This window comes from Phlebotomus argentipes, unplaced genomic scaffold (genome assembly GCF_947086385.1).
Source record: "Phlebotomus argentipes unplaced genomic scaffold, Phlebotomus argentipes genome assembly scaffold_18, whole genome shotgun sequence".
NCBI lineage: Eukaryota > Metazoa > Arthropoda > Insecta > Diptera > Psychodidae > Phlebotomus > Phlebotomus argentipes.
In genome coordinates, this window is record NW_026776177.1 from 9112374 (window position 1) to 9124647 (window position 12274).

At 42.3% G+C, this 12274-nt stretch overlaps 2 protein-coding genes across 8 annotated transcripts in view; one reads left to right on the forward strand and one right to left on the reverse strand.

Moving 5' to 3' along the window:
• On the forward strand, positions 1 to 10378 carry LOC132260776 (putative inorganic phosphate cotransporter). 4 transcript variants are annotated; one of them, XM_059759099.1, is made up of 8 exons: positions 5104 to 5244; positions 5542 to 5678; positions 6902 to 7220; positions 8046 to 8260; positions 8322 to 8483; positions 8545 to 8802; positions 9863 to 9982; positions 10048 to 10378. In XM_059759099.1, exons 1-8 carry the CDS (start codon positions 5220 to 5222, stop codon positions 10222 to 10224), a joined length of 1413 nt encoding a protein of 470 aa, XP_059615082.1. In that variant the 5' UTR covers positions 5104 to 5219; the 3' UTR covers positions 10225 to 10378. The 4 variants fall into 4 exon arrangements, with proteins under 4 accessions (XP_059615083.1, XP_059615082.1, XP_059615081.1 ...); XM_059759098.1 differs by having other exon boundaries at positions 5107 to 5244; positions 8046 to 8483; XM_059759101.1 differs by lacking the exon at positions 5104 to 5244 and having other exon boundaries at positions 5543 to 5678; positions 8046 to 8297; positions 8341 to 8483; positions 10048 to 10333.
• LOC132260779 (serine/threonine-protein phosphatase 6 regulatory ankyrin repeat subunit B) overlaps positions 10284 to 12274 on the reverse strand; it is a 17770-nt gene continuing 15779 nt past the window's right edge. For all 4 annotated transcript variants that reach the window (XM_059759108.1, XM_059759109.1, XM_059759106.1 and 1 more), the window contains 3 exons: positions 11458 to 11929; positions 10722 to 10819; positions 10284 to 10654 (listed from right to left, as the gene is read on the reverse strand). In XM_059759108.1, coding sequence (XP_059615091.1) covers positions 10478 to 10654; positions 10722 to 10819; positions 11458 to 11929 — 747 coding nt within the window. In that variant the 3' untranslated portion in view covers positions 10284 to 10477. The remainder of the gene's footprint in view (positions 10655 to 10721; positions 10820 to 11457; positions 11930 to 12274) is intronic.

Genomic DNA, 12274 nt, shown 5'->3' on the forward strand with positions numbered 1-12274 from the left:
AGTTCAATTGGCTGGCATAAAAAATGATACTGTGGTGGAATTACAGGTGGAGAGAGAGAATAAAAAGAGCGGCGATTGAAGCACTTCAGCTGATATGAAGGAGCGGAACGCGTATAAAAGTTGTGATTGAACTTCTCATTGAGTACAGAATCAATTGAGCAATTGCTATGATCGGATTGTCCACATCAAATCCGACAATTTAGACTCATTTTTTCGGGTGCCTTGTGTGAATTTTGCTATTACGACAGTTCAAACTTAAAAAGAAGCAGTTTAAGTTCAGTGCGACGGCGTGTCATGAATTCTAAATGGTGCAGAGGAATGCAAAGCAGATGAATTTGCATTGCTAAATGCTCAATCTAAGATATACAGAGAGTGTCGGACAATTCAGTGAAATTCCCATTTGAAATAAAAACGACAACAACAGTGAGACAATATATATTCAGTTACATTTTTTGCATTTTATATATCCCTCCGTATTTTTATCGCTATTATTATCGTTACATTGAGTGCGTCGCGTGTCTTTTCGGAGAGCAGAAAAGTGTGCCCTTTATTGCGGAAATAAGTGACGGAAGAAGAAGTGATACGAATTCAGGCGTTTTAGCATAACTCTCGAGTTCACAATCATCCGTGTGCTTGGGAATATTGACAGTGCTTTTAGTGTTTATTGCCGCGCTATTCATCCCCGAAAACGATCTTTTGGGCGCCAATGAAGCGGAATACACTGTAAAATTGGCGTGTATCAGTGATTGAGTGACACACAATCTGGATGTGATAAAGACTGCTGGGCGTTAATCTCATTCCGGCCCCATAAATATCATTTGGCCATCCAGCCAGCAATATCGAGATTACTCGGGATTAAGCTGATTGCGTGGAGGCGATAAAGAAAGGTGTTGTGGCTTTCGCGGGGGCGTCATAAATCAGTGAGGATATGGAGAAGATACAGCAGCCGTCGCCACCGGGTAAGTGGCCAATAAAAATTACGAGGATTCGCCATTGAAGCTCAAGTGGGTGAGATTTGCCGCTCAACCCTCTCATCGCTGCCATTGACCCATTTATGGCGCAAAGATTTTCTAATACAATCAGCAAACTCGAGAGGAAGGACAATTAATCAACACACCTCGCATCTTCGCGATGGCAACGCGATAAGATTTTAGCAAGGCACCATTTCGCAAAATTTCACCCACCGCACAATCTAAATATACATAATTACAATTTTGAATCACTCCACCGTAATAATATTGAATAACACAAGCACTAAACAAGATAAAGCTGAGTTGTAAATTCTTCCGCGCGGAGCAGAAGTTTTTTTTGCGATAATGTGAATGACAGAGAAATCCCGGCTGACGCCGTGAGACATGTTTACCTTGTCGGTACTGTTTTGTCACCAGTTCAAAAGACGAAATTGAGGAGAATTAGCGAATAACATGACGAACTAAAGCTACAATGTTACTCAAATAACACTTGATGCAAGCCTAAAAGCGCAAAATGCACAGAGACGCGAATTAAGTGAGAACTGATGCGTAATAATGCAATCAATTTCAGGAGAATGTTGATTTGAGAATCCGTCTAGAACTCACGCAAACAGACTATTTCTCTTTCCTTGATACATATTTTTTATTTATGTAGAACGCCTTAAGAAATCCTATTGCGTAGGTTATTTTGGAAAAATTTCTGTCTGTGATTAATTAAAAAATAAAGCAATTTTACGACCAGAAACCGTTTATGCAAAGACAGTAAAAATGTGCTCATTTGGCTGCTCTTGAACAGCTTCATGGTCAACTGGGCTGCAAAAGTTTCACAACGAATTCATTCAAGCTTTTTCTTAGCATAAATTACAACTCCTTATTCTATATAATCAATTATTCTAGAAAAAAAAGTCTTGTTTTTGCTGTGTATCACCTGCTATTCCCGTTTCTCACACGTCAGAATCGTCCGCGTGTAGAATTGATATTCTTGACCGTGATTGTTGACAAAAATTGCGCCCAACCTTGTTCTTGAGATCATCTTTAGCGGCGCGTTTTTGCGTGTCGCGTCAGAAATGATAAATTTTGATGAAATTATCAGCCAGAGCGGGAAAGCAACCGGCAGCAGATTTATTATACTTGCCGCGATGATGCTTGCTGTGTTGATAGGCTCATCAGAATGCACTCCGCACATGATAACCATTTTTCCAGCAATTCAGGGTCGATCGAGCGGATTTCAATAGCGAAAAACACACACTCGCGCTCTTCTCATCTCACTTTTTTCACACCGAAATACACACTCTTTGTACTTAGCAGTAATTGCAATTAAGCACCTTTTTGCCGGATTGCCTAGGAAAATTGATTTCTGCGGCCACCACGAGAGCATGCCATTGAATTGACTGTTGATCGTGTAATTGCACTCAACATGAGGTGCTGAAGCGATAATGCGGCGATAAGTGGTGGCGATTGATAGACAAATTGTCACGCATTTGCATTTCAATCATCAAAAATCACCGAAATAAGACATTTCCCGCAGTTTTCCCATAGACTCACTGTGAAGAGCGATAATGAATTCATCTTGCTGCCAATGTATTGAAGCTGTTTAGCAATTCAAATCGATTTTTCAGGTTTATTGGCACAATATATGAGTAATATGTCTCATGCCATTGTTTGAGGTCAAAGTGAAGTGACTAAAATAGGGAGCACGATTGATAATTATGGTAATTTTTACTGTGAATTTATTAAATTATGCAGAGAATGCCAGTTTCCCTCCCATTGACGTACCTTTTGTGTGCCTCCAATATTGCCAGAATGACCATTTTGCACTGAACCGGAATGGATTTACAAATATTTATGGCCACTTTGTCGGCTGTTAAGCAAATGCGCGCATCTGTTGATATCCCGATACAAACTTGTCTATCAATCCAGTTACGCATAATTTTGCCTCAATCAAAGAGTTGTATTTATTTTTTGCTATTATTAGACTTATAATAGACCAAATTGGGCAGCGAGAAAATTTCAGGGCTGTGGAAATTACGAAGTTTTCATGAAATGTTATTTCCATACACGCGGAACGTTGAAAACGGTAATTTTTTGTTTAACATGACTTCATTCTTGACAAATGCAAAAAGTGCCCAAAATGTATAATTTTTTTCAGAAATCTTTCCAGCCTTATTATGTCATTAATCATCGCTTTTTTGGCCAGTGAAGAGGTGTGCGTATCTGCTCTGCAACATTAAAATAAAACAGGAAAAGCGAACTTGAATTTATTGGCATGACTTGTCATACCATAAGCAGTGCCCTCACAGACCTCAGATCAATTCCACATAATTAATGATGCTGAGAAACACTTTCTTACTCCTCTTATTGCTGATCGAAAGCGCTTTTTGTGCGCCCTTAACTGACATCATCGCCGAAATTGCAGTTGCAAGAAACCGCTCAATCGAGCCAGAGTTCGGAGAAGCGGACAAATTTCTCAACATCTGAGACACTTTGTCGTTTCTCAATCGAAAACAATATTAAAAATATGAGGCGCCACTTCAAATGGACTTTTTTATTTCAAGTTTAGTCACCTTCAAAAGCTGTGTGTTTGTCCAATTCCAGTGGGCAATTATGCAGGCTTTCACTGGTGTTCGGCGTTTTTATGCAAAGTAGTAAAAATTTCCACTGTGCTGATATTTATAGTAAATTATTTAAATTGGCGCGCTGAGCGACATCTTTTGATATGCAAATTCACCAATTTACCACTGAAGATATATATGACTTTTTAATCATTTCGCAAAATAAAGTGCCCAGCAATTTTGTGGTCTTGAAGGCCGTCTACTGAAGGGCAGTGCTTGTCGAAGCAGGGCATCTAATCATAGTGTTTGTCTTTTGAGGGCACTTCTTTTGTCAACACTCTCCAGCTATTGTCATCGACAAAACAGTCGATCGTAGATATATTCTATGGAGTAATAAAAATTTCCACGAATGCATCTTTTTCACAATATCAGCACATTTCTTGGAATTTCTTTAGAATGTTTATTTACGTCTTTATGGTGCTGATTAAAGAAAGACTCAGCAACCAAAAAGACATCCCATGCATAACTTCTTAAGCTTAGTCAGCCGAAGTGTCGACAATTTAAACATTTACGACCAACAATTTGGAAAATAATCCTGATTTTGACTATTATTTCCCATGGTTTACTGTTGAATCATCTGCATGGAAGAGTTGAGCAGGGTTTACCATATCAATTTCAAGCTAATTATAACTACAAACATTTGGAATACCTTCTTCAGTCGATTTACGATATTTACGAGGGAATTTTAGCGCTCATCCGATAAGATCTCTGCTAACGTATTTGGCCTTTTCGGATTAAGAAAATTGGGCTAAGAAATTCTAGATGATAAGCAGATGCGGTGATTTTCCACGCAACTCAGAAACCTTTCACTCTGACGTGATCTAGCGTCAAGTCTAACGTATTGTATTTGCGGACTACACATAGCTTTTAAGGTCACGATCATGATATTGTCCCTGGTTTCGCTCCATAGCTGGGATTACCTGCATTCTCTCAATGCAGCTGATGTTCTGAGTGTTCGCGAGATCTGATACCATAATTACTTCCTCTCAAATAACAGCAGTTGCGACAGGTTTAAACTGTCGCGCGCGCGCGCGCCCCTTTCGGGGGTCAGCGCTCGAAGGCGAGGAATTCACGACTCTCGTGACACACGTGAGTTGGTGATACGAAGCGTAATTTTCGCGGGCGATTGTGTGGGAAAAGGCAGCGCTAAGTATGGTTAAATTGAGGCGATTATCGGGCGAGGTGGGAGAGCGGCGCGCGGTCGAATCGGAATGGAGTGCATGGTTAGTATGATATTTTCAAGTGCACTCTTCGCCGGCTCGCGAGTGTATATTTGGGCTCCGCCAGCGAAGGATGGCCGGCCAGTGAGACACCATCCAGCCTGACGCGAAGAAGTCTTGGTGGGGCTTGTGAAATAGTGCCATGCTCCCATTAGCTCATGCCACTGTTTACCGGAGGATCAGCACAGTGATAGACTGGTGACTTCTCTCCATGCCGAATGAATTTATTACACAACAAATATTATTTTGCCACAAACACTCGCGCCCAGAGATTTGGATTAAGACGGAGAGACGAGTCTAAATCTCGATTTAGTTAATTTGCAGTCGCGACGAGTGTAACTTGTGCCTCGTAAAGCTCCTCCAGAGTCTGTGTATTTTTAGCTGTTGTGAGTTACACACGAGTGTGGAAAAAGACAATGGTGAAGAATAGAAGATTTGAGAGTGAGTCTAATTGCCCATAAACATGTGTGAAAAGTAATTGAATTGAGCGTGAAGATAATTTCTTCGCTTTATCATATTACTTTTGAAAAATTTTCAACAAACTCCAGTGCGTCGAAGCGGAGAGTTTCTCTCATTTCTCACAAAATCCATTAAACACACAGCTCAAGAACCTCTTCTTGGCAATGGCAGAGATGGTTTGATCACTCATTGTTCTCTCTATTCACTGATAAAGCCATGAAAAAAATGCGATGGAAGGTGAATTTTGGTGTTTATTCCACAATTTTTATCTTCCAACAGGTGGTCTCTTCGGTGTTCGACACCTGCAGACATTCCTCCTCTTCCTCTGCCTCACAATCGCCTACGCCATGCGTGTCAACCTGTCCGTGGCAATTGTCGCGATGGTGGACAGAAATTCCACTAATCCCAACTTTGAGGTGAGTCAGACACTTGTTCAAATATCGTGGAAAAATTCAGAAAAATTAGCATTCCCACGTGAAGAGACAGTAATGAGCCGAAATAGACGCTTAATTAAACAAGCTAAGGTGATTTCAATATCATCTGCGTGGTGAGGAAACTATATGAAATTCTCCTAACGAGATAACCCAACAATAACTTGCAACACTCGCAATAGCATCATCAGCGCGGGTTAAGTGATAGTGATTCTTTTCGAATATGCGATCAACAGCGCGGCAGAAAAGTGCTTTGCAGCTGCTGATCTTTCATTGCGATAAGTGAGCGGAGTGAAAAATATCAATGGAGACAATCGATAAAAAGAATGACGGAAATCCGCTCACTAATTTTTAAATTGTTTATTAACGCGCATTTCTGTTTGGAAAAGTGCACAAAAAAGGGACGTGTCAAGGTGGAACAATTTCGCGCTCTGATGTACACAGCGTGTTATTCATGAATTCAGCGACAGTAAACGGTTTTCGGTGTATTCTTTAACGCCCAGACGCGATTTTATCAATGTAGTAAAAGTACAAAAATGACTGGAATACTTTTCATTGTGAACTTGGGATTTCCGTAAGTACAAAATGTAAAAGTCAAGTGAAAGTAAGGTTATTATTGCAACTTCGACAGAACGATATACGATGAATGTTCCTCTGCTTCGCTGTAGAGATTGAGCAATGAAATTAAATATGTTTATACTCTGCTCAGAAAAAAATCTCTTGATAAATATTGTGCTTCAATTTACCTTTTTTTTGCTTCAAGTTTTCATGCTTCTTTTTTTGGAGACGAGGTAGGATGAAATGTGAATTTATTGAAATTGTTATTATTATTCTAATGAACAGTGGAGATAAAGGCATTGAGAAGACTTTGTTAATGCTTTCTGTATTAGAGAAAGTATAAATTTTCTGACTCCTAATCTCGATCCATGTGAACCGCATCAAAATAAGCAAATCTGTTCCCCATTTTTTGCTCTGTCGCCTCAGCTGTATGAAATTCCGTATGAGTTTGCACAGTTTTGTAATGTCATAAATTGCAATGCAATTTAGCGAGAGACTCTCTTGAGCACTGCAAAATACACCCTCTTAATAATAAATGATGCTCTGCATGGCAGATTTTTTGCCTCGACCACAGCAATTAGAAACTTTAAACACCATCCCGCAGATAAATGTGCAAACAGTGACAATAATTACTCTCCCCGCCCGCGCAGGAGTACGACTGGGATGAGAAGACGCAGTCGGTGATTCTCAGCAGCTTCTTCTGGGGCTACATTGTGACTCAGGTGCCGGCCGGGAAGCTGGCGCAAACGTACGGCGCGAAGATAATGCTAATCTTCGCCATGGCCATTTGCTCCGTTCTGAACATCCTCACGCCCCTGGGCGCTTCGTACGGCGGATGGAAGCTGGTGTGCGCCTCCCGCGTCTTCCAGGGACTCTGCCAGGGCTTCATCTTCCCCTCCACCCACACCCTGCTGTCCAAGTGGGCGCCCGTCTCCGAGCGCGGGAAGCTCAGCACCTATTGCTACTCAGGTGAGCGGAATGATGATGCAGAGCAGAGTTGCACGCAAAAGATTATCTCGAGATTTGCACACTTTCAATTCAGCAAAATACTCTCGCCATATTCTTTGACGCAAACTTCACTTTGCCAGTTTATCACTTACCTTTAATCATGACTTTGGGTGACATGACAATTTGACCTTCTTTTCGGTGTCTGTGCAAATGTTTGAGGAAAAAGATAATCTGCCCAAAAATGTCTTATCGCACACATTTGCTTACACGTTTTGCATATAATTTAGTATGCTAATGCTAGTCAAAACTAGAACGTATTCAAGCTATACCAGTGCAGATTTATAGAATACGGAGTATCTTCAAATGATGTACAGCAGTTTTCATCACAATTTCTCAAAAACACTTCGTGCTATACTCTCAGCTAAATGGACTTGTTACCAAGGATATCAGACTTGTCTTTGCCATCCTTATTGTATTAAAAACTTTTCATTATACGGGTAGTTTTTCAGAACACCTGGAAGAGTGAATCAATGAGTTTCATTCGAAATGCGCATTAAATATCCTTCTGAACAGTGGCCTTGTTCGGATTGATTGGGACATTCCTAATTAGAGAGGACGATTTAGATCAAATTGAATTGTTATCCTGAACGTTTCAATTAAATTTTCACGAAATTATAGGGAAAGACTGTAATTTTGTCCACCGCCGCAGTTTGCACGCAATTACAATCAGAAGGACATGCAATTAGATGCATCAATCCAAGCTTCTGTGACTTGGAATGTACCTTGAAGGATTCAAATGTCCCTGGTAAAGACGTAATTATTGATATGGTTAAATTTGACACCCAGGCGCACAATTCGGCACAGTGATTATGCTATCGGCCAGTGGATTCCTAGCGTCTTCCTTCCTCGGTTGGCCGAGTGTCTTCTACGTGGCGGGCTTCGCCGGTGTCTTCTGGTCAGTCCTGTGGTACTTCTTCGGCGGCAACTCCCCGTCCGAGTTCAAGAGCATCTCGCCAGAGGAGAAAGAATTCATCGAGAAGTCTCTGAATGTGGGAGAGAAAGTGAGTGTGATTCATGCAGAGATTGAACATTTAAAATGTATGAAAAATAATATATCATCAGCCGGAAAAGCGAAGCACAGCGACGCCTTGGATGCAGATTTTCACCTCGCTGCCCTTCCTCTCGCTCATGCTTGTGCACTGCGGCCACAACTGGGGCTTCTGGACGCTCCTCACGAAGATTCCCACTTACATGAAGAACGTCCTCGATATGGACATCAAGCAGGTGAGTTGCCAAGAGTGACAGAGAGTCCTTTGAATTGCTGATCGACATCATTTGCATTTAGAACGCTTTGCTCTCCGCGCTGCCCTACTTGGCCATGTGCCTCATGAGCTACGTCTTCAGCTACCTGGCGGACGTCCTGTCGCGCCGCGAAGTCATCCCGCTCAGCGTCAGTCGCAAGCTCTTCAACAGCATCGGCCACTTGATCCCCATGTTCGCCCTGGTGGCGCTCGGCTACGTGACGAAGGACAACGTGGATCTGGCAGTTGGACTGCTCACCATCGCTGTGGGCATCAATTCAGCCACTTACTTGGGCTTCCAGGTGAGCGAAATCTGCCCTGAAATCTCTCGAAGTGCGCGGCCAAAGAGCACACCCTTGGCCTCTCGTGCTAAATACACCAATTTGCTTGCGATAAATTACATTATTAGAGAGACCAGAATAGCCTTGACGTAATTATTTGGTATGCGTGCAATTTCACTGCACATGATAAATAGCAATTGGAGATGCGAAGTGTATCCTAAATTATCAATTAACAACTTGCGTATTATCAGCGGCGAGGTGGAAAGAAAATTATGTTGGGAGAATGATTTGAAGATAAAGCAGGGCAAATAGAGAGATTTGAAAGAGTAAATTTGGAAGGGGCAAACATTCTTTTATTTGCTGAAACGCGCGCGGGTTTATTTAATTGTTTCTCCCAATGTTGTTACACGCCAGAATTAATGCCAAATATTTATTTGATGTGTGGAAGAGAATTAAGCCGCACTGGCCGAAAGGCAAAGACTCCAATTCTGTGCACGATCTGGATGAGGCTTAAGAACTCGCGACGACTTTTTGCCACTCTCCTGCTCATTGCCTCTCATTTGTTTACAAATGATTCTTTCCCACGCCTCCGATTTGGGAATTCCCACAGACCTGGTCTGAAAAAAGAATATCTTCTGTGTCGAATCACCTTACAAGGCGTCTGACAGGTCGTACGTATTTAATGTATGAGTCAATTATGTGGTGTGGCCTTTTGCGGCATTTCGGCGCCAAAATCGACATCTCAACCGGTCAATTCACTGATAATTCAAGCGATCTCCCGCCAATTTATTGGCCATTAACCATCTCTAGATATAGATTTTCGACTGTATCTCGTGTGCGCGGGCAAAAAAGAGCAACTGGCGTGAATATTTAATCACTTTGAGTGTGTGATTCAGCATAGAAAAGCGCGACACTGAACTTGGCCTTGTGTGGAATTCTTGCTAATCGCGAGAGAAAGAATTGTGAATGACATTTGCAACACTTTCCGCGTCACACTGAAATTTTCATTCTTTTCACGCCGCAAGCACCTTATTTGAGAAGAAGGAGAAAATGCTAACCATCCATCCAACTCTGTTTGCAGGTGAATCACATCGATTTGGCACCGAATCACGCTGGCGTTCTGATGGGAATCACCAACGGAGCGGCCAATGTGATGTCAATTATTGCACCCTTGCTCGTGGGCTTCGTCGTCCAGGATTCGGTACGTTGTTTGCACAGCCAAGGAAAGCCAAACAGTCATCCTTACCGCTCTTTTTCCATCCGCAGACCGATCCGTATCAGTGGCGATTGGTCTTCTTCATCTCGGCGGCGATTTATCTTGTGGGAAACACGCTCTTTGTGATTTTCGGACGCACAGAGATCCAGACGTGGAACAATCCGGAGCCCAAGCTCGCAATGACTGCCAAAGAGAAGGAGGTGGAGGAGGGGAGATGCCAAAAGTGATGTTGCATTTACAGTTTATCTTTTACATATATAAATTATTTCCTTGTCAAATTTCCTGCTTTTCACTAGTGTTAAGAGACATAAGTTTAATGAATGTAAACTACAGCCAACGCTAAATGTGTGCGAAAAAGAAAGACATTATGCTGACTCTCAATTGCGTCCTTACTCTTGCCTACGTTCAATAAGTCGACGGACAGTACTTGCATCACATCTAATGTGCTCTTTGCAGAGTGCGCGATGTGCTTCGAGGGTTTCAGTGGTGCTCCTCCTCTTGCAGACGAAGAATGTCGGACTTGTTCATGAAATAGTAACTCGGCTGTCTCCCCTTGAGATCCTTCACCACGCGCTTGGCGCCGTTCTTGATCAAAATGCGACTGATTGCCTCCACGGCGGACACTCCCATGGCATAGTGGAGTGGAGTCCTCTCCAGCTGTAGGCACAGAATGTCCAGTCATCAAATTCAATTACGCCACAAATTACGGCAAAATTGCCCTTACATTGTCTCCAAGTTTGATTGTTGCGCGGAAATTCGTCACGATGTACTCCACGACGTCCTCTTTCTCCTTCAGCACAGCGATGTGCAGGGCGTTTCGACCTGACAAAGTGAGCAGTTAGGCATACATATGGCCATAGGCGTTGTTGGGTTTTGAACAAAAGCTTTTGTTTCAAATTATGATCGCATTTTTGGGTTCATTGCCAAGTTAATGTTCCCTTGAAATGTTAGAATTGCTAGTATTCTAGGCAAGAAGCTTTAATACAACCCTTAAAATTAGTCCAGTAATTTATCTGATTAAAGAAATGCAAATCAATAGTCATACAAATCATGGTGCTTTTCAATTGAAATTGAAATAAATATTTTATTACACAACTGTCAGGCGCGACAGTTTCCTGCGAATATTACGGAAATGGTGAAAATGCAGGTGTGCTAAAATTCAGTACAGATAAACATGTGCAACGCACTCAAATAACTCATTTAACACAATTAACCTGTTGATTAAGTTGATTCACTCAAAATGGCAAATTTGGTTTGATCTCATACTCCCAATATAATTCAATATGTAACTGAATAGTGAGGAAATTCAATGCAATATTCGCATTTCACGGTTTAAATTACTGTTTATTCACGTGAAATATATTGCTATTAATTTGTCAACTGTATACCAAAGCTCCGCGGGGCGCAATTAATGAAAGAAAATGTGCATGAGGGTGAAAAATAAATACTCTCGGACTCACCATAGTAATTGCGTGCCTTCATGAGGCGTATGGCGTCTGATGATGAGTCGAGGAATCGCTGCAGTCTCTCCAGATCCTCGTCGCGAATTATGTTGTGACACTTCTCGCGGCGCTCCTCAAAGTCAGGAATGCTCTCGAGGAACTTGAACAGCTCTTGATGTCCTCTTGCTTGCGCCACACTCGTAATGCTGTTGCCCTCGGCGTCCCTGGGATCCAGGATGTGGTCATAGCCGTCCAGGAGCATCGCCTGGAACGTGTCGATGTCTCCGCGAGCTGCCAGAGCAACAACGTACCGGTCCAACTCTTTGGCATTCGACGCCTGGCTGGCCTGCAGAGCCACATCCCGAGCAGTGCGGTAAAGCTCGTCTCGGAAGGTGATGCTCACGCCTGACTCCTCAATCAGGTGGAACAGAGCGTTTCTGCCGTGTGAACGAGCGCAGGCGAAGTGCAACATGCTCTGGCCGTGCTCGTCCTGAGAAACAAAACCAAAAACAGCGCTCACAAACCTGTGATTTCTCAATGGACCGCAAACGAGACGCAACAATAGCACAACTTAAAGCTTTGCGGGAGTTTCGAATTTTAGCTTAAATTCTCTTCTCGGAAAGGCAATGGGAAATCCCAAGGGAGAGATATTTGGGTCTAAAGTGTTAGGACTCAGCTCAGTTATTCAAAAATTATGTCAAATGTTTTGCTCAAATTTTGATATGTTCTAAGACTTCCAAGAAGTATTATGGTTTTTTTTTCTTTCGCACTGTGAAAGTGTCGGTGTACAGATTGCAGCCATATTATTTCTCCCTTGGGAAGAGCAGAGAATCAA

Coding starts and splice junctions, on each gene's coding strand:
- LOC132260776 (XM_059759098.1), top strand. CDS start 5,220: ATGGTGAAGAATAGAAGATTTGAGA. Junction 7,221..8,045: donor CAGCACCTATTGCTACTCAG/GTGAGCGGAATG, acceptor TTTGACACCCAG/GCGCACAATTCGGCACAGTG. Junction 8,803..9,862: donor CCACTTACTTGGGCTTCCAG/GTGAGCGAAATC, acceptor CTCTGTTTGCAG/GTGAATCACATCGATTTGGC.